Raw genomic sequence first — 21,381 nt, forward strand, 5'->3', positions numbered from 1 at the left:
GATAATCTGCCGTTTTATTTTTACTTTAGGAGCTTGAGCTATATATACAACCTGTATGCAGAGAAATTTAAGCATAATATATACATCAACTGTCCAGATTGAGCATGTGTTGCAATTTAGATCTATCTTGTATAAATAGCTGATTTTAAAATAACAAAGATCTCTGCAAAAAGAAAATTAAAGAAGGTTCAAAGAATAGCTTAAAGGGAGGGAAGTAACAATATTCAGCATGATGAAAATAAAAGAGAAGCAGATGGTTAAATGATGAAGAGATGGGCTTGAACTGGCATACCCTGCTTGAAAAAATCATGGAAGTGTATCTTAATCCAAAAATTATCTTGCTTCTATGCAAGCAGATACTTCTATGCTTACTTAGAAAAGGAGCAAAATCCAGGAAGTCATTTTGTATACTTTATTACTGTGTCATTTTGTATACTTTATTACAGTGGATAATATTTCTTTTAACTACTACAGAACCATTTCATATTAACAACTACCCCATGTCAGCCTTGCCACGTGATCCGTTTTCTGTTTTGTGGGTTTTATGAATCCCAAAAATTCCAGTTCTGATACTGCTCGAATGAACCGAGCACTTGGAGTTCTAGTCAAGGAAATGGCATTACCACTAAACAATATTTAATAATATACTACACATACAGAACAAGTTTGGGATGGTTTACTACACAATTTAGCACATTTATAGATTGCTCACCTTTCTTTGTAATAGCATTACAATATTGGATGGATGCTCAATCTACCAAGTAATATATCTTCAACTAATACAGCAAATTTGGAAATCTCTGGAATTCATCTTCAAGAGTAGGTTAAATAGAGTAGGTTATTTACTCTGTGGTAAAGTCCTTTTTCCTGCTTGTGTCTACTTCTTAGCATCTTCAATAATCTGCCCTAAAGTTCCCAGAAAATTATTTTCATTTATTTCCTCATTAACCTGTTACATTCCAGATTCCTCAGATCACTTTGCATGCTACTATATAGTAAACTAATCTGAAGTAGCAGCACTCATTTGAATGAAATACTGAAATATTAGCATGAGAAGATTACAACTAAATCAGAAAGACTGGGTGAGCTCTGTTACACATATAGAAATTGTAGTTAAAGATTTCTGCAAAACAGAATTGATGTGTATGAGCGAAGAGATATAGGTGGTTTAGTCAAGCATCCTATGCTCAGTGCAGGAAGCCACTAAATTATATTTATCCAGCACCTATTTGAAAATCTTGAGAGTTTAGCGCTATTCTTGGTAGGCTGCACCATCACTAAACAGCTCTTGACAGCAAGACTGCCTTCCAACTGACTTGTGATTTTTCTTCCCTGTACAAGATGTCCAGCATCTTCAGCTACTTTCCTTTTAGACTTTTTAGATTTTCTGTGATCTGGAGAGAATAATAATAAAGCTCATTCTACTGGGTTTCCTTTAATCATTGCATTACACTCTTCGCTTGTGTTCAACTAGTGGTTTTATGGTAGTTGTAGGTCTTCATACTGCTGCCCAGGTTTCCCTAATCCAACCCCAGGTGCATAGTCTTATACTTGTCAAGAGTGAACATTACCCTTCTAGATTTGGCATACAGTTCAAATCAGTCAAGGTTATTTTGAATTTTGATTTCATCCTATAAAACCTTAACTAATCCTCAGCTTGGTTCTCAGCTCTCTAAAATGTTTTACTTCGCTCTTTTTATTTACAATCTAAAAATTTTCAAAAAAAATACTGTGGTTTTCAGGTAGATTTTCTTAGAAGAATATCAAAAAAAGGATACTGGATAATGTCATCTGTCTGGTTTTTTATTGTGGAATCTGTATTTGGAGCTGCACTTACAACTGTTGAAAAAGCCTAGAGAAATACCATCATGTCATAAAAGCATTCAGAAAAGTTGTACAAAGTTCACATCCTAGTTTACATATTACACTGTCATTGTTGGAGGTAGGGCATCAGAGACTAACAAGTAAACAGGGAGACATAATACCTGTATATATTTTAATGTGTGTTTTTTTAACTAATATAATTTATTGCCTAACAAGATTCTTAAATATTTCTCTTAAATTCCAGAACAAATATCACAAGTCGCAAAATAGATTTCATCCTAATTTAAATGGGTAACCATAAAGATGAAACAAAAGCAAGTAGTGCTAAGCAGGGGTAAAAGGTTGGCTTTATTATCCACATTCATTATTTGTCTCAGCTCTTACCCATCTAGTTCCAAACTTGGTTATTTTTCATTTTTGCTATTTGCTAAAGGAATGTAGCCTGAGGCTACAGCAGGTATCTAACAAAACTCAGTCTCTTAATTTTTTTCTCCATAGATAGAACATTTTTGCAAACTCTGCTTATGCTAAAATCAGCAGCCATACATGAAGAAGTAAAAGCTATTCTGTAAAAATCCAGTCTGTGGAAGGAAAAATTTCATGGCCAAAGGTGGCACTAGCTGAGCCTCACAGAGCAAGAAATGAAGAGACTTTCCCATTTTGCCAGAGGGAGCAATGAGCTATTACTGTTTCCATTCTCTCCAAAGTCCCAATTTAACAAAACAGAAGGCACATTCTGTGCTATTTTCCTCCAGAAAATTAAATCGGTTTAGAAGGAGCATCTCCCTGCTCTTTAAAACAAACTCCAATGATGTGTAGTTGCTCTTCAATAAGAAAATGTCAACAGAAATGGGAACTGTGATGGAAAATACTTAGCAGGGGGGAGATGAGCCTCCTTACTAGTGCATTCATTTATTGAATCTTGGTACAAAACATTGGAAGGATTTACACAAATTATGATTTAATGCACCCTGGAAGAACATGAAGGAATTGCACTGATGTGTCTTCAATGCTTTTTAATTAACTACCCTGCCCTTCTTATGCTGGTCTATTACTGTAATAAAGATTTGATTTGAAGGCACTGTTGAGTTTTATACGGAATCTAATAGCAAGAATGGGCAGCTTAAAAAACATCCAGCAGAATAGCAGGTGTCCACTGAATCGTTTTACCTACCTCCAGCCAGTCAACCAGGTTAATCAATCTGCCACACTCCAAATGAAGCTTGTATGCTATACAAATATCAGGAGCTGCACCAGAAATGGATTCCGCATCACATTTCAAGGAGTCATCCTGATAAACAAAATTCATAATCAAAAATAGGCACCACGTATCTTTCATTGATGTGGTAATGATACTCTCAGCTATATAGCTGGTGTACTATAATGCACATGGCAGCTTCTCAACATCACTGTGATAATGCAGGCATAATTTGCCCACAGCTGTGTTAAGTGAACCTTAAAAAACAGTGACAACCTCCCCCCCCCACCCCCCAATGTAATTACAGCAGGCCAGACAGTTGCAAGTGAATATATGCAACTGTTCCTGTTTATGGGCCATTTACTAGTCTTCCATTTTACAAGACTATTTTTCTTGCCTCTCTGGCTCATTGGAAAAAACACTACTTTTTAATAGAGAAGGCAACTATCTCAGATAAAGACAGCCAAGCTAAACTTCATGTATGTGTCTAGTTATTTCCTACTGTCTGGGATGCCCCTCGAACTGCAAAGTAAGAGTTCCTTGGACTGAGTTCTCTGACAGTGGTCCAGTTATCCTCTCCAGGAGCTGTAACCCATCACTATCCTCTTTTAGTTCTTATTTTTTATAGCCACAAGCAACAATAACAGGGAAGTTAGCATGATTTTTAACACTTGCTATAAAGTGTTATTTCAGTACAAAATCTTGGACATTTCTGTAGTAATTTATAGCAATGTCTAAATGTTTTGCCATCTGTGTACTAGTAAGCATATATTGGCATCAGTGTGGCTGTAACTACTCTGTCACATTCCCCTAGTTTGGTTGGTAACTATGCAGGAATAGATTGCGCCTGTGGCTTCTTCTAGATTGTTCTTTCTTAGTTTGCCTCCAGACTAGGAATTTCCTGATGGTCTTTCATTCAAGTACTGGGTCAGCAGCTGACACCCCCCACCCCAACAGACATCTCTATACTATTTTATCATAATTTTCCAATGATAAAATTATATGGAGAAATATTTCACTGACATTTTTCTTAATGATTTAGAATGTTCATGCCATATTAATGCTACCGTAGTTCCGAGAAGTCTCTTTATTTTCTTTATACTTAAAATGTTATTTTTGCTGCAGATTTTGCTTAGGGTCACACTCATGTATTTTCAGAAAAAAAATGTTAGAATCCTTGATAAGTGAAGACAAGGAAGTTGCCCAGGTCTTACAGCTTCAACTAGTCATGTGGAAAACACTGTGGCATGAGAAATGGGCTAACTAAATTCTTCAAGGAATGACACTTTCAATAGTTTGTATGTGATGTGAAATGAGGCTACATGACTGCCTTGCTCTTATTTCCTACCTTAAGGTAAAAGTATGGATTGTTGAGAGCAGTGTGAAGAGCAGCACGTGGGGTGGCATTTAAATGCTCTCGGAGAGTATTAGCTGCATTGAAATACATCACCTCATGCAGTGTTTGCATCTCTGCAGGTGCGAGGTAATTCCTAAAATAGCACACAAAAAATGGTAAGAGAAAAGGATTTTTATTGAATTCAGCTCCTAATTCTATCATAAACCTCAGAAAATAAGCAACATGTATATTTTGCATTGCACTATGGCATCATGTAACGCCCACTTTTAGATTTAAGTGTTAAAAAGATTTTTTAATTGCAGGCTTCACAGACAATATTACCTGTTTTTAAAAAGATGGTGATATTGAATTTTCTACATACCACTGACAATTTCTATTAAAACAGAAACATTCTACAATCATTGATAAAATTATTTAGTGATACCAACATCTGCATGTAACCCATTTTCACTATATTCTCTTCAGATTTTAATTCTATTATTCATTTGGAGCAACCGCACATTGGATGAGATTTTTAAAAACTGGTTTCACTCTAAAATCAGAATAATGAGCTTTTTTTGGCTTGCCAAATCCTGCAATATATTAATAAACTCCACATATTTCCTCTGCTTCTATTCATTTTGTTTGGTTCTTTCAGTGTTTCCTTTTTCTCAAATTACAATATTCTTCTTAAAGCTATGAACTTCTCCTAAACCAAATGTAGACTGGAAATAAATGACTCTTAAAACTGTTCAGCCATCGCTTAAGAGTTACTACAATTCATATTTTTTTAGCATTGATCATAATTCTTTATTTAATGAAAAAAAATTAAAATAGCTTTGCATTGTGCTAAAATAATGTCTTCAGATAGTTTATACAAGGCACCGTAGTTAAAATCCACTCTCAGAATTAAATAGGAACTGTAGCAGTTCATTAATCAATATTGTTATAATCGTCATTCCCAAGAACAGTAGTTTTCATAAAAAAACAATAGTGTAGCCATGTCCCCAAAGTTCTGAGGAAATGTAATTTCACAAATGCAAAGCCGCCACTGAAAAGACTATCTACATTATCATCAAAGTAATATTTGTTTAACAACAAGGCAAAATATGCAGCAAGGAGATTGTGGCTTCTGAAATCTTTGGGTGTCCTCAAAAATTTACAATCAAATAATAAATTTGAATATGACAGAAGTGGAAAATTATTGAATACATAAGGACTAATCATTTAACTGCATACGATTAATGTTAAATTAAATTAAATTAAATTAAAATCAAATTTATTGGTTGCCTTGGTCCTGCTCATTTCTTTGTATGTCATAGTTGTTTTATTTGGACTGTAATCCCCTTCATGCCACTTAAATTTAAAGGGCAGCCCTTATCCTATTTTTTTTTTTTAAAAAAACCCACCTCTGTGTGGGGCCAGAAGTGAACTCAGCAACTGTGTAGACTTGGCTGGTGGCAGACATCCAATAACTTAGTCCCAAATTCTTTTGGCAAATTGGGCAATTTACAGTCCCCAAACCCTCTCTTTCAAAATGTCTAATTTTGGTGTACCGCCATACAAAGTCAGAATCTAACAAAAATGCTCAACACAACTAAAACTGCAAAAGAAAAAAAAAGTCTAGGAGAGAAATGAGAAAAAGCAGAACATAAGGTTTATTCTCCATCTTATAAACTACAATCTATTAAATTCAAACAGCTTTTTCCTACCAATAAATTTATTATGTAAAATTGTGCAATTACAAAGCATCTACTCATGCTTTGTAATTATTTTGTAGTACAGACATAGGCAAACAATAGTCCTTACCAACTTATTTGTAGACCCAAATTTCAATTCCTCCTCCCCCCCTCTTTGGAAAGGTTGAGACAGACAAAATGGATTTCACAAACTCCTTAGAAAAAAGCAATGCTCACCTCACAAGGCCATCTATAAAGTCAACAATTTCAAAACGAAGCATTTCAAACGTCGTTAGTTTCTTTACTCTCCTTGACTCTTTCATCTCCAACAGAGTCTACAACATAAAGCAGTACTAATCATGTCTGTAGGTGTTTCCACATTATGTACTAAGCAGATTATTTTTTGTGTGTGCAGCCAAATGCCTTAATGTGTCCTTTGAATTGCTTCTTCGATTTTTAAGGAATGTCTATTCTTTAAATTAGAACCAGTTGTTCTTTTGCAACTATACAGAAATGCAAAGATACTTTTACCAAGCTAGAAGTGATTAAGGTATTGAATTATAATTTAGGGGCCCTTAGGTTCAAGTCCATCTCTAGCCATGGAAGCTTGCTGTGTTATTTTGGGCCAGTTAATGTTTCTCAATCAAAACTACTGCAAAGAGTGGTTGTTGTGGAAAAAGGAAGTGCCATATAAGTTACCTTGAGCTGCTGCAGGAAACGTGGGGGGGGGGGGAATCTAACAAAAGCAAACAGAACTATAGGAATACTAGATGGTTCTTAGATATTAAACTGTATCTATTAGTTACACAATTCTTTTACAACAAGAGCAAATACAACACAGTGATCTAAGCAACCATTTTAATTCTGCTTGGTTTGATTTGTTCTACTGAACAACACCACAGTTGGCCAGTCAGGCAAAGACTGTCTTTCTCCAGTTACTTGATTATAGAAGAATTGGAGCAATTTTACAAAATAAAACTGAAACTGTGACCTCAGAACTAATTAACTTGAATATTTTTACATATGTAATATATATGTGTATTAAGATAATTTCAGAAATATTGAACAGGCATAGTAAAGAACAACTAATAAGTACTGTCTGGAGAAGCATCTTCTCTTCCCACATTTGGATATATTAAAATTCTAATCCTGTATTTGGTTCAAGCTGAAATGTCTTCCTTTGATCAGCTTTGATTTCAGAGGGCATATTATATATACCAGTCAACTTATTAGTAACATTAGAATTACAAAGACAACAGTTAAATATGCTGACCTTTTGAAGATGATACAGATCTGTTTTCTTCTGAAGCTCTTCCAGTGAGGATATGGATTTTTCTTGATCACCACTAACTTCTGTGATTTGTATAAGAAAACAGCAAGTATAATTATCTTCCATAAAGGATCCAACTGAGAAAAGAAGAAGCTCTATGTACTAGCTGAAAAAGAGGTGGGATTTGGTTGGATGGACTTCTAGACACATATTCAGCAAACCCACTCCTTCCCCCCCCCCCCATAGGTTTTCAGAGGACTGGGAGATCTTTCATTGAAGGTGACATTGGAGATGGCAATTGAAATAAAAAACCGCCATGGGATCTAGGATTTAGTAAGTAATTTCATGCACATAAATGCAAATCAAGATTGAATCCAGCATGTTTTTTTTGGGGTGGGGGGTGGGGGGGGGAAACTGTTATCTTCCACTCTTCCTCTCCTCTGGCTTCCTACAATCAAACAAAATAAGATTAAGGATTTACCCAAAGAAAAATGAAAGATAAAATGAAACAACACTGAAATCCCTCTGCAACACTTAATCCCGTATTAAGCCTTGCTGGGCAGATTCTCAGAAATTACAAAATTCAGTTCAAATGTCTTCCAGGCAGCTTTAGTTATTGTTTTAACATATATAGAGACTTCTTCCTTCACTAGCCATACGTGTGTGCCATAGATTCAAATAACTTGCATGGTTTAAGGCAGTAGAGTCTAACTGAACTAACATAAAACACAAATACAATCTTCAAAAATAGCTCTCTGATGTATGTATGCAAGATTTTTATCTATTTCTGATGTTTTGTCCCCTTGATACTCATATTTGTAATTTTATCTATCTATATACCTGAACCTGAAATTGTTTTTGAAATAATAATCCTATTTTTTAAAAAACAAAAAACACCATGTACTTATTGACTGCCTAATTGTTGTAATCTTTCCCAAATTTTTATTTCTTACAACTCAAAGAACCCATTCTTTTGGGATATGCAATACTGTAACAGGCAGAAAAGAGCCAATGAGGAATTTACAAATGTATCTCTAGCTTCTGAACTGGTCAAATAAAAAAATGGGGTAAGGTTTTCAAAGGAAGGAGGAGAAGTAAATGAGAGACCACCGCTTCCCTGTAACTGGTTCCACTGATGAACTGCTGTTACCGTTATGAAATATTTCCTTACCTTCAGCCACAACCTGCCTTTTTATTTCAATCATTGATCATTTGTCTTTCTTCACCTTCTAATTTAGCATTTAAAACATTTCAGTTTTGCAGAGTAAGTTTTTATGCTGAGTTGACCAATAACAGCAAAAACAATGCAACGATTTAGCTAAAAATCATTGTGCTCCTTAAGAAATGTCACTTTAAAATGCAATCCAATATATTGCAATCCATCCATTATTGTTTCAATTCTCAATCTAGGGGGATAAATTCAACATTAATTAAGTTTACTTCTTTTTTTACTACCTGGAAGCCTAAAAAATCTTAAGGAACCAGCTAATTTATTCCTTATTTGTTCTCATAATGCCAGGCATTTCTTTTTATAATGAGAGTATTTTCTACATCTCTTCAGTGAGTATGGCTGCAGAAAATAATAATGGAATTAGAATATCTAACAAAAATTCAGTACCTTCAAGATTTTTAAGTAGTTGCACATATCTCTCCAATTTTTCTAAAGCCTTTCTTAGACACTTTGCAGAAGAGGATATAAGAACATCCACACATTTTTCAAGAATAGCCACCAACTCGTCCTTGGCCAACATCCTAAAAAAAGAAACCAAGAATGGAAACTTCAGCAAAACTCAACCTAACTGTTCACACATGATTTCATTTATACACCTCTGAATGTATAGTAAAGCTTTCCATTTATGGATTTAAAATGTTTATTTCATTTTAATTTTATATAATTATTTACATTCTATCCTGGTAAGTCCTGACAACCTGGAGGCAGCATCAACATAATCTTCATCCAGGGCCTGGATAAAAAGACTTGTAGTGTAGATGATCCTGGAACCTGGACAAAAGTTGTCCAACAAAGTTGGGTCCAAGAATGGCCTCTTGAGAAGGGGCATACACTTCATTCAAGGAAGACAGAGCCATTTTCATAAAAACATATTGATTACTGCTTGGACTCAACCGATCTTCTGGGAGGCCTTGACAAATCAGGAGGGGCTTGAATCTAAGATACAAGTGGCAGAACTCTCAGTGATAAAGACCCTCTTTCCATTTCCTTGTCTGGCTCATACTTCTCCCAGTTAAATATAAGATGGGCTTCTGAATTCAACTCAGAGCAAAGCCAAATTTTGTGTTCACAATATATCTCTTAAAAACTTAATCTGCTTTTTGCTTTGTCTTATAGTATTTTATTAGGATTTATTAAATTTTTGTTTTGTTGTTTACAGTGGTGGGTTTCAATTTTTTTTACTACCGGTTATGTGGGTGTGGTTTCGTGGGTGTCGCATGGCATGGTTTGGTGGGCGTGGCTTGGTGGGTGTGGCAGGGGAAGGATACTGTAAAATCTCCATTCCCACCCCAATCCAGGGGAAAGTTACTGCAAAATCCCCATTTCTTTCTGATCAGCTGGGACTTGGGAGGCAGAGAATAAATGGGGGCGGGGCCAGTCAGAATTTTACTACCAGTTCTCCAAACTACTCAAAATTTCCGCTACTGGTTCTCCAGAAGAGTTTTATCTTTTGAGAAGATAGGCAAATATACTGTACAAACACTGTCTTCTGCTGTACATTTGTTAGATAGCACCTAGTCTAGGCTGATCTTGAAGTGCTAAGCAAGGTTAGATTTGGTTACTATTTGGATTGATGCCATTAGGAAATTTCAGGAATGTAGCCAAGATTGGGAAGTTGTAAAAAACATGGTAGAAGATGATTGATTATTTCTGTATTGTTAAGATAGTGAGTGTCATGGTTACATTGTGCAATCATCAGTCATCAAGCTCAGTTTGAGGGAGACTTTTGTTGTACATTTACCTACACTTGTTTCACTATACTTTTTCTATAGCAAATTCTTCATATTCTCTACAATCCCCTGCACAGGATTTCTAAGCTATGTCAGGAAAACCTTAAAAATACAAATTGACTTGTATTCTACTGCACTGGAAAAAAAAAACACCTGGGAACCACTGCTTTTCTTTCTACTTTCCACTCCTTCCCCCTCTTTCTCCTTTCCTTAAGTTTCTATTCATATTTTATATTATAACAAATCCCAATAAAAATAAATAAATTAAAGAAATATTAATTGAAGGGCCTCAACTGGTGCAGAAATTAGAAAATTGGAAAACTTAAAAAAGGGACCATTGCAGAAGCATAAATATTTTTCTCTTTGTGCAAAATACTCCTGGATCCAAGCCACAGTATTTCAGATCTTCTTAGTCATACTTGAATGAACTCTACTTAATTACACTTCTAGATAATCTTTATAAAAGTATATTGGGCAAAAAAAAAGGCCCTGCCCATAGGATTATGTTATAATTACCATAATCCAAAATGAAAAGAAAAATAATTGAAGAGGGAGGGAAGAAACATTACCCAAATTCCATAACCAATATCTGAAATCACATTTGCCTATCCCTCCCATCCATCCATCCATCCATCCATCCATCCATCCGTCTATCCATCCAATTTACACAGCCACCATCTGATAAGTGTGACTCTCATTTCAGCATTACCATCTTGCCCTATCAGGTATGCCTTCCTGTCTTTGAGAGCCCACAAATTAACACATCTCGATATTAGTTGTAGAAATAACATCTAACAGGGCGGAACATATTTCTGGACTTATATACACACATGTGCCATAGGACAGCCTGAGTGGTATACTGAATAGTGGATTAGGCCTGGATGATGATGATTCAGGTTTAAATTTCTATATTTTTATTTCAAACACTGGATTAACTGATTTCAAAGAGTTGTTCCATTGAGTCCTTGGAGAAAAGACTGAAGGATAAAAATTTAAACAGACCCATGAACTGAATAGTTTCATCCAAAGATCAAGTGGTCTGAATGAAAAAAGTAGAATTTGGCTGTGCAATCCAGCTGGCAATCCCACTAACAAAGGACATACATTATTTTATATTAAAAAAATATGATCAGTTGCCAAAAAAATGAAACAAAAAAACAAACAAACAAACAAAAAAAACCACTATTCCTCTGGCAACACATTTCCAACCCCAAGTTCTTCTTAAATAGCTAATGGAGACTTTAATATGTCTTGAACATAAGAAATGGAAAGAGAGCTACCTCACCAGCTGCATGGCAGACTCATATTCCTCTCTTTCCCATACACTTTTTTCCAAACATGCACAATACAGCTCTCTGATCTGTAATACAGGAAATGTTTTGCAAATATCGTATTAATGAAATGTTCATTTTTATCAATTTGTTACTTACAATAAAAGCTTTATAAATTGTAAGGCTTCACTGATCTCAGATATGGAAAGCAACTCCTACACTATCCAGGAATGTTAGCTCGATAATAAGAAAGGAAGTACATACAATTAATGTGGACAGATTCACACTGTAAAACAAACTGCTTTCACTGCCTTAAAATAAATGTATTTTTTTTGTTATCTCTTTCCCACCCTGAGGTATATTTTTCAGTATTCGTTTCTCGGAAGAAGCCGGGACAGTTTGACTAAACCTAATTATTTCAATGTCAAAAGGGCTATAAAATACTTTCAAGACCCTTTTGTCTTTGAGTATATTGAGTGGCCGGCAGTAAAAAAGAGTTAGTCTTGTTTTATCTTATTGCAGTGCAGGCAAAATAAAGAAAAGGCAGCAGGACTGCAAACCAAATTCAAGATTTCGAAATATGAGACATAAAATAAAGAGCACATACTTGTTTGCCTAATGGATACTTTGGAAGAGAAGACGTGAAAGCATGAAGACACCGCAAAATTGGGAAATAATTTTCATGGTAACAATAGAGATCTTTTAGCAATGCTTGTGCTGTTTCCTAAAATTATAAAGGAAGTGTCTGATTAGTCATTTACTCATTACAAAACTATTTTACAAATTGCATTGCTATTCTATATTCTACCCAGAAGTAAACTCAATTAAATTGAATGGGATTTATTCAGATACATGAGCAAGCAGATGGCACTCCACTCTGCCAGGCGAGATCTGAAGCATGTCTCCTGCTGGATCTCATAGAATGGATACAAACAATTACGTAGAGACTGACAACTATCAGGAACTCCTTAAATCAGTTGTGCCTTTTTGGGGGGATCATGACACTGTCCTTTACAGTTATAGTGGGATTCCAGGAAAACATGTGTTTGAAGAAGATGCTTCCATACAGCAAGGTAGTCCTTTCCCATTAAACCTATAGTCCAACTAATTATGAACGTTGGGTATCAGTTACACAACAAAAGGACTGGTTGTCTGAGGTACCACCTCTCTCCCATTTCTGCACATCTGGTATGTGGGTGCTTATTAAATGTTGCCATCTTGTGGGACCAAAAACACGAGACTTCTCTGTTGCGTTCCACACACTCTGGAACAGCATCTCCCCTCAAGGAATCAGGATGGACCCCACTCCCCTGGAGTTCTTGGAAGTCTTTAAATCCTGGTTCTCAAACTCGGAGCTATGCTGTTAGGGGTGGACCTAGAATGTCATGTGCCTGGATTTAGTTCAGGCTCTCTTGCCTTGTCCATGTTGTTTTAACTATGTATTAGATTTTGTAATCTGCCCAGGGTCTATTAGAATGGACAGCCACAACAAGTTGAAATAAATGGATAAACTCTTAAACCTCCTAGGTGCTGTTTTTTAAACTTCAAAGCATCTGACTTATTTATAAGGCCCCAGTTTATAAATCATTTTATCAGTTTATCAGTCATTTTAATTGAAAAGCATTTTATTAAATACAACTAAGGTGAACCAAGTGCCCTCAGTTCATACTTGCTACACAAGTAGTAGAAGTTGCTTTATTTAGGGTTCTAGGGTGAGATTTCCTTTTTATCACAAGTGAAAACTTAGAAGGGAAGCTATAAAGAAAGAAGAGAGAAAAGGGGGATGAGATTAGCAATAAAAATTTGAAAGTCAGATGACCAGTTAGTATCCCTATCCTTTCTCAAAGCCTGTATAAAAAAAATTGCACTGATCCCCAAACTTCTAACAGCTAAATTGAATTATTCTACTTGAAAAAAATCCAAAATAATTTTAGTGACTCCACTGCTAATGGAGTTATATGAAAATTGTAAATATTCCATTTACATTAACAATATCGTTGTAATTTCATTGAGTTTAATGATGCATTTCATTTCATTTTAAAGTAGTAGAGCAAAAATTGTATCTCTGATACCCAGTAAGCTGAAAGATAAGCATTTTTCCCCAGGAAGAGTGGGTCTCCTAGTTTTTTTCAATAAATTAAAAATATTTGCAGAATCAAGTCCTAAACGTCTTGGAGTTTATAGGGAATATTAGATTACAATAATCTTTGGCAAAACCAGAAGACTCAGTGTTATAATAAAATAGGACAATAAAAAGTAATTCACAGAAGAGGCAAGCATTTGGTAGAAGCTAGATATCTGTTTGTTCCAGGAGACAGAAAAATATATTGTTCTATCCCATATATTTCATTTTGCCACTCTGCAGATTTAAGGAGAAAATCCAACTGTATATCAGTTTCTTTAAATTTAGTGAAGAGATCCAACAGATCATTTTGTTCTATGATGAACTGCTAATGGTGAACTGCTGTGTTTCTTTTTGGGGGGGGGAAGGAGAACAGTTTTTTTTATTATTAAACTCAACTATTGTAATAAAACTAAAATATATTAGACAATTTCCAGAGAAGGAAGATTTAACACTGTTAACAGCCTTATCTAATAGATTTTATTTTCTATCTAATAGAAAAATGTAACATTAAAACACTGGTGCTTTTACTACTTTATTACTGTACTGTTTCTCCACAGGTGAATAATTTTTCTAGATCAATATGAACGGAAGCCTCCACAAAATAACTTTTTTTTTCAGAAACAATGCTTTGTTTTTATGAAAAAAAAGAGCACAATCTTTATGCATATTAAACCTAAAGCTGTGAGAATATTTTTCATCATGAAGTATGAAATATTTTCTTGTTTTATTTGGCTTTATAACTTTTTTGTTTGTTCGGACTAGATCAAATACAGACATATCACCAAGAGATGTATTTGTAAATGAATTTTACTAGCTCTTATCAATTCATCTTTAAACAGTCTCTTTTACTTCATTAATATTCAAAACCCATCTCATCATCATATATTTTCTATGTTTGAACATTTAGCTTCAGAAAATTCAGTGGGATTTGCTTCTAAATAAACATGCTGCAAATATACAATGTTTTTCTTTAAGCAACAAATAAGTTCCACTAATTGAATCCGCCTTTAACACAACATTCCAAGTTTTGGCATGTCAATTATCAATAAGTCTTGCGTTTACACATTCCTCTCTTCCTCATACATCCCAATTCATTCAGGTTCTTCTTCTTTAGTGCAAACAATAGGCTGTCATCACATCTAACCAGCAAGCCAATTTGTCAATAAGTCCTGGGACAGCAGTACGCAAGAACAAAGAAGACCAAAGATCATGCAGTTTGGCACTGTAACTCAGTAAGTTCATTTAGATTTATCTTTACTTCACTATTATTTTAATGACAGTAGGTGACTCAGTGACTAGGATTGCATAGGAAAGCCATGATTTAGTTAACTGTACCTTATGAATTGCTATTGACTGACTGTGATTATATTACACGGTTAATAGTAAATCATGGTTTACAAATCATAATGGTTGGGTTCACATCTCACAATAAGACATAAACAGGCAAACCTACATTGTGGTTTAGCTTAATGAGTAAACCTAATCAGGACATATGCATCATGCTAAATATATTTTCTTTTATAGTGGTTGCTAAACAAGCTTTAAAGCTTGGAGTCACACATTATACTGTACTAAGCCAAAACCAAAACAATCCATGTTTGGGTTAAATATGAGTTATGAAGCTGCTAGTTTAGTTTACTATTTAAAATCAAAGTGCCGTGTTTGTCTTAAAATGCTGTTAGCTAACTTTAATAAAGATAGAAACATATTGAATAATGCAGGGACATTGCAGAAATGAATTTTTATGGCCTATCATTCACAGTGGCTGTTTTCAGCAATTTAAAATATGGATTTTAAACAGCTTCAGTACTGGCTGCCTCTGAAGGCCTGATACAAAGTTGATTTATGTTTTGCCTTTTGATGTTCCTGTACCCCAGCCTCTCTTTGAATCTCATGTTAATTTATTTCTCTAGCTGTTATTGAAATATGTCCCCTGTTTTAGAATAATTATCATAGCAAGTAAATTATAGTAGTCAGATTATGCTCACCAACCTGCTGTTTGGTTTTTAAATTTTAAAGAACACAGCATGTGACATCTTTTCATTTTTCACAGTTAAAATTAAGAAGCAAACAGAATGCAGCATTCAGTTACCAGCTCCTGAATCTATACAATATCCTTGCACATTTTCCTTTAGTCTCAAAATCACAAATAGGCAAATTCTTCTCTTTGGATATGTTGAATTTCCCATTAGCCCTGGCATGGGTGGTAAGTGGCAAAACATGAAGTTAGGATTCATTATGTCAGGAAGTTTACTGATAAGTATTCTAGGCTATTTCTCATCCAGTCCCTCATCAAAGGAAATTACCCCCTTGTTTTAGAAATCTTCTCTACAAGGTGTTTTTCCAGAAAGCATGGCAAAAATTTAAAGCAGTCACCATAGTAGCATATTTTCCTTCTTTTCATTTTTGGAAGTACATTTTTCTTTCTTTTAGACTAGACTGAAATGTACTTATTCCTAATGACTAACTAAAATGAATTATGGAGGAATTGAAGGAACAGGTATAAATAGTTCAAGAATTAGTGTAGAGGGTGCATAGTCCCTCTGTAATAAAAATACAATTTCGTAATGTATCATTTTCCATTTTATAGGAATTCTGACTGGCAAACCTGATTCTTCCACTTAATTCTCACAATGGAGCAGATCTGGAAGATGTGAGGAGTGAAATGAAGGCACACTTATATAAATCAAATTCTGGATGTTATACAGAAGTATTGCTTGGCTGAAATAAGATACATTGTAGAATTTTTTTTTAGTCCTAGATTTTACCTTTAAACATTCGTCATCTGTCAGCAATGCAGCCTGCTTCTCTACTTCCTGGCTTTCAACAAACCTGAACAGAGGAAAAGAAAAAGTTAATTTCAAACCTGGATATTAACTAGAGGTTAATTTCCAACTCCTTAATAATAATTCTAATCTGAATCATATGACGAGGAAGCAAGTTAGACAGGAGAAATCAGAGATATCCTTCTGAACTTCTGACTAGAAATATAGCGGGTTTTCCTTTTTTGCAGTTCCTCACCAGATTCAACTCAATTCCAAAAACAATATTTTTTATGTCAGCTTCTCCAGCATTCCAAACTATTAGAAAGTATCAGATGCTCCAGAATACAGCAGCACATACAGTGTTGGGTTCTCCCAAGTGACATCACAATTGTAAGTGCCAGCTGCTAGTAGGCTTCCAAATACAATTCAAGATCCTAGTTATCACCCTTAAAGCCCTAAAGAGCACAGAGTCACATTTCCACCAGATTTGACAGGATGGGCATGTTCTGGGTCCCTCTTATGGAACAGCATCATCTAGGAGCCCAGGAAACATGCCCCTCTGTTGTGGCACTTGTCCTATATAATAACCTGCCCCGAGGTCTAAATGGTCTTCTGGAGGCTCATGAAGACATGGTTTTTCCCCCTCTAAGCATTAAGGCCTGGATGTTAGGAGAAGCAAAATGTGTCTTTTTGTATGTTGGTTATTGTTATTGTGATTACACTGTACCTTAGCTATTGTATTATTATTGTTTTTAATGCTATAGTTTGTCTTGGTTTATGTTGGTTTTATAACGTTTTTACACGTACAGTATTTTGTTGGTTGACCAGAATTATTCATTTAAGATGAGTGGCCATATATATTTTTTAATAAATTAATAAAATAATATGAAGATGATATGCATTTGCACATATGTGCAACTTAGGAAATTTATTTGTATCATTCACCTCAAATTGGAATGGTTTATTTTTTTTAAATCAATTAAGGCAAAAAAAAATTAAATGCAATGACAAGAAGTTTAGCTAATTATGTACCTTCTAAAAGATGGCAACCTTCGAATATTTTCAAACTGATTATGTGATAAAAGTTGTACTCTTTTCTCAGATTCTTGCACTTCGCAACATAGCACACTGAGAGGGTGTGAATAAAAATGCTCCAACAGAGACAGCTGTAAGAACAAGGAAGTCCAAATGGAAAGTGAAAATTTGGAAGAACACTGATCAAAACAATTCAAATATTATTATAGCTTTTAGAAAAATAAATCAATTCTCCTGAACTGTTATTCTGAAGCTGAAACAACATGCATTTAATATAGTTGTAAATCAGACTGCAGGATAAACATGGCTTGCCTCCAAAAGTTGTGGGTGCTCCAACACTGGAGGTTTTTAAGAAGAGATTGGACAACCATTTGTCTGAAATAGTATAGTTTCCTGCTTGAGCAGGGGGTTGGACTAGAAAACTTCCAAGTCCTTTTTGTAATTCTGTTAATATGCACATATATACATTAATTCAATCTGTTATCAGAAAAGTTGGACAGCAAAATTATAATACAGCATACAATATAACAATAATATAGCATAACAAACTGATTTAAAATTGTATGTGAAATTCTAACACCATAACATGTAACTTAACTTACTCTGGACATATTTATTCTTTTTTATTATTATTGCAGATCTAATTCTGTAGCAATTTGTCTTTTAAAACAGTGTCCCAATATGTGGGTATACTATATGCAAAGTTAGGTTTACGATCTAATAAGAGGAAAACAAGATAAAACGTATCTAATCACCTTGGCAACTATTCAAATATGCAACCGATGAGAGAATGACAGCTACCTTGGTAATAAGGGCAGTACAACAAAACATGTTAGGTGGTTTCTGTTCAATTTTAATTGCAAATTGCAGACAAGTTCTAGAAAAAGGAATTTTGGCTAACTGATCACTGAGGTAAGCACAACATGATGTCTGATACTAATAAAAGACTTACTGCTGAGCTAAGGATGTAAGTGTGATTAGCAATAACACTAGCAATAACACTTAGACTTATATACAGTACCACTTCAGAATGCTTTAAAGCTTCTCTAAGTGGTTTACAGAGTCAGCATATTGCCCCCAACAATCTGGCTCCTCATTTTACAGTCCTCAGAAGGATGGAAAGCTGAGTCAACCTTGAGGCAGTCAGAATTGAACTCCTAGCAGTGGAATGCAGAATTAGCCTGCAGTGTATTCTAACCACTGCACCAGTGCGGCTCTTAATATCTATTTGGTTCCAATCTTTTGTGTATGCATATGCATATGTACTTTTGAGTCAGTGATGACTCTTGGCAATCATCTGGACTAGTCCTTACCATATTCTTGGCAAGATTTTGTAAATGGCTTGCCATTGCCTTCTGCTTAGGGCTAAGAGAGGGATTGGTCCAAGGTCACCAGCTAGAATTTCTGGTCTCCCAGTTTCTAGGCCAGTGCCTTAACCAGTGCATCAAACTGGCTTTTGAGTTCCAAACTAGGATACTCTTAATGCCCATTGATATATGAAATTAAACTAAGTTCATTTTATTGTTTAATATATAGTAATTGGGTTTTAATTATTTGAAAGGCTTGTTTGTATTGTAAGGACAATAGCAGGTCAAGAGGAAAGCCAAGAGAAGCAAGGTTTTGTTTAGCTTTTAAAAAAAAAATATGACTAGATACCAGGAATACTAAAATTAACACCGAACTAGAGATCAATCCTGTTGGTTTTATTCTGCCAGTAAGAATATTCCAAACTCAGAATGATTCTTCTGACATAAACGGTGTTTATGCAATCGATTCCTCCCTCCCTCTGTAGCTCCTTGGCACCAGTTTTTCCAATATCCTCCAGCCTTACAAAGTGACAAAGAAATTTCCAAGTATTACCTGAGGCCCACATTCATCCAACTGAAAAACTCTGCTATATCAAAACTTTTCTGCTGATGGAAATTTATGCTGGACCCAATCTTTAAACTGACATTTTTCAAGACAGATTTTATATACTGGTAGGCCTCGAGTTACAAAGGCAAGTGGGACCAGAATTTCCAAATTCAAGCAATGTGGTTGTAAAGTTTGTTAGCCTGAAGAAAAGCCTTTCCTTCTCTTATTTGACTCAGAGTTCATTTTGTCTCATAGCAGAGTAGGCTGCTGCAATTGTCAGTTCCCCGTCCTCTATTTCTGTATTTTCCTTCTTCTAATAAAATCCAGGGCTGACATACCTTTGGTATTTTTCTGAGACAAGGGCTCCATTTTCCCATGTCCCTGAAACAGCAATGCAGTCCTTTGCCTCTGATCTGTCTTCCCATAGCCAAAATTAAAAATCAGAACTCTTCCACACTAACAAAATGATAGTCTAAGCCAGCTGCCACTAGGGACCAAAGAGAGAGAGAGAGATTTTTCCACAAACAGAGGGGGTATGGTTTCGCATATGCTGCCTGCATCCCGCAGATGGGACTTCACTTCTTTGCGCGGCCCAGTTTCTGGCATGCTGCGGATCGGTGCTGTTCTGTGGACTGGGGGTTGGGGATCCCTGGTCTAAGCTATCATACCTGTCACCCTGATTCCTAAAACACAATCTAACATTTCCCCAACTATTTGTAAACAGGGACAACATTCCTATGACTGAATATATAGAAACATATTTAAAGTTTAAAAACTGGCTGTCACTGAGAAGTGCTTTACCACATACTGTTCTCTTTCATATTACTTTTTAATGTGTATGAACATTTCTTGTATGCAGGAATATTCAATAAATCTCTCATCCATACATAGTGGCATCATTCATAGTGAAAATTAGACACAAAGTTTACCATCACTCAGCTTTCTAAAGTTAGTCATCTACTTTCATTAGCACTTACCTGAAATCCTTTGACAAAATTATGAACAGAGAAGTCATGGTACAAAAATATGTTTGTTAGCACCTGCAGAACCTTCTCACTAATTTTGAATGGAAATTGACACGTCAGAAGTAGCTGATGTAGGGAAAAAAAACATTAATAAATTATGTATTTCTGAAATAAGATGACTAATTCTTTCTGCAGTTGGAATTCTCTAAATCTTGGAGAGTTTCTTAATGGGAACCCCATAATGACAAATGTTCTTTTAAATTCAACAGTATTAATACTTTTGTATGAACTGAGCAACTGAATTTTTTTTAAAGAACAGAGAATAAAATTGAGAAAATGGAGGCCTTGTTGGCTTGATAGAATTAAAACCAAAGTCTGTGCACCCTGTACTGTTCCAGAATATACTTTAATGCATAGCAGTTCAAAGGCAAGTAAACGGTGCAGAAAGTATTTTCTTAAGTAAGTGCAAAAACTGATTTTGAAATAGAAGAACATTAATACACTTTTAAAATGAAAATAATTGTAACTGAAATGGTCTGATTTAAACATTATATAAATACCATGAATTCCATTAAATCAAAATTCTGTGTTAAATTTCTTTTTTTAAAATAGACAAATATTTATAAAAATTACATGCCCCTTTCGCTTTCATTACATAATTTGATGGACTAATTAACAAGTAACTATATAATGATATTTTCTCTACACATTTTATATTATGGATCCAGTTGATATTGGCAGGAAATCATTGGAATCTATACATTAGCCAATCTCAGACTGTTACCTATGTACCGAATATATTTTAATTTAATAAACCTATTGCTCACTGAAAGTCTGAGAGTAAAATCCAGTATCTGGCTAGCAGAAGACTAATTGTTTAATAGCTCTCCTGCCCACATCTCTAAAATTTGCTCCAGGGCCAACGAGAAAAATAAGATCACCCACATTTTCAGTTCTGCTAATGGAATTATTATACTGAACATAGGCATAGAATTATTATCTGAAATCTATGGTAGCAATTATAATAAAAAGTAAAGTACAGGTAGCCCATGCTTAATGACTTTTAGCATCCGTTCAAAGATATGACAGAGCTCCCCC

At 35.0% G+C, this 21,381-nt stretch overlaps 1 protein-coding gene across 1 annotated transcript in view; it reads right to left on the minus strand.

Annotated features, from left to right (window-relative positions):
- Positions 1-398: 398 nt before the first annotated feature.
- The window catches only part of ORC3 (origin recognition complex subunit 3), a 38,825-nt gene continuing 17,842 nt past the window's right edge, over positions 399-21,381 (minus strand). The window contains exons 9-20 of the mRNA XM_070932861.1: positions 20,296-20,409; positions 17,462-17,595; positions 16,433-16,496; positions 12,147-12,263; positions 11,549-11,628; positions 8,926-9,059; positions 7,311-7,390; positions 6,275-6,372; positions 4,371-4,512; positions 2,999-3,115; positions 1,779-1,852; positions 399-592 (exon numbers count right to left, since the gene is read on the minus strand). Coding sequence (XP_070788962.1) covers positions 487-592; positions 1,779-1,852; positions 2,999-3,115; positions 4,371-4,512; positions 6,275-6,372; positions 7,311-7,390; positions 8,926-9,059; positions 11,549-11,628; positions 12,147-12,263; positions 16,433-16,496; positions 17,462-17,595; positions 20,296-20,409 — 1,260 coding nt within the window. The 3' untranslated portion in view covers positions 399-486. The remainder of the gene's footprint in view (positions 593-1,778; positions 1,853-2,998; positions 3,116-4,370; positions 4,513-6,274; positions 6,373-7,310; positions 7,391-8,925; positions 9,060-11,548; positions 11,629-12,146; positions 12,264-16,432; positions 16,497-17,461; positions 17,596-20,295; positions 20,410-21,381) is intronic.

This window comes from Pituophis catenifer, unplaced genomic scaffold, assembly GCF_029215685.1.
Source record: "Pituophis catenifer annectens isolate HBS135680 unplaced genomic scaffold, rPitCat1.0.hap2 SCAF_1, whole genome shotgun sequence".
Classification (NCBI taxonomy): Eukaryota; Metazoa; Chordata; class Lepidosauria; order Squamata; family Colubridae; genus Pituophis; species Pituophis catenifer.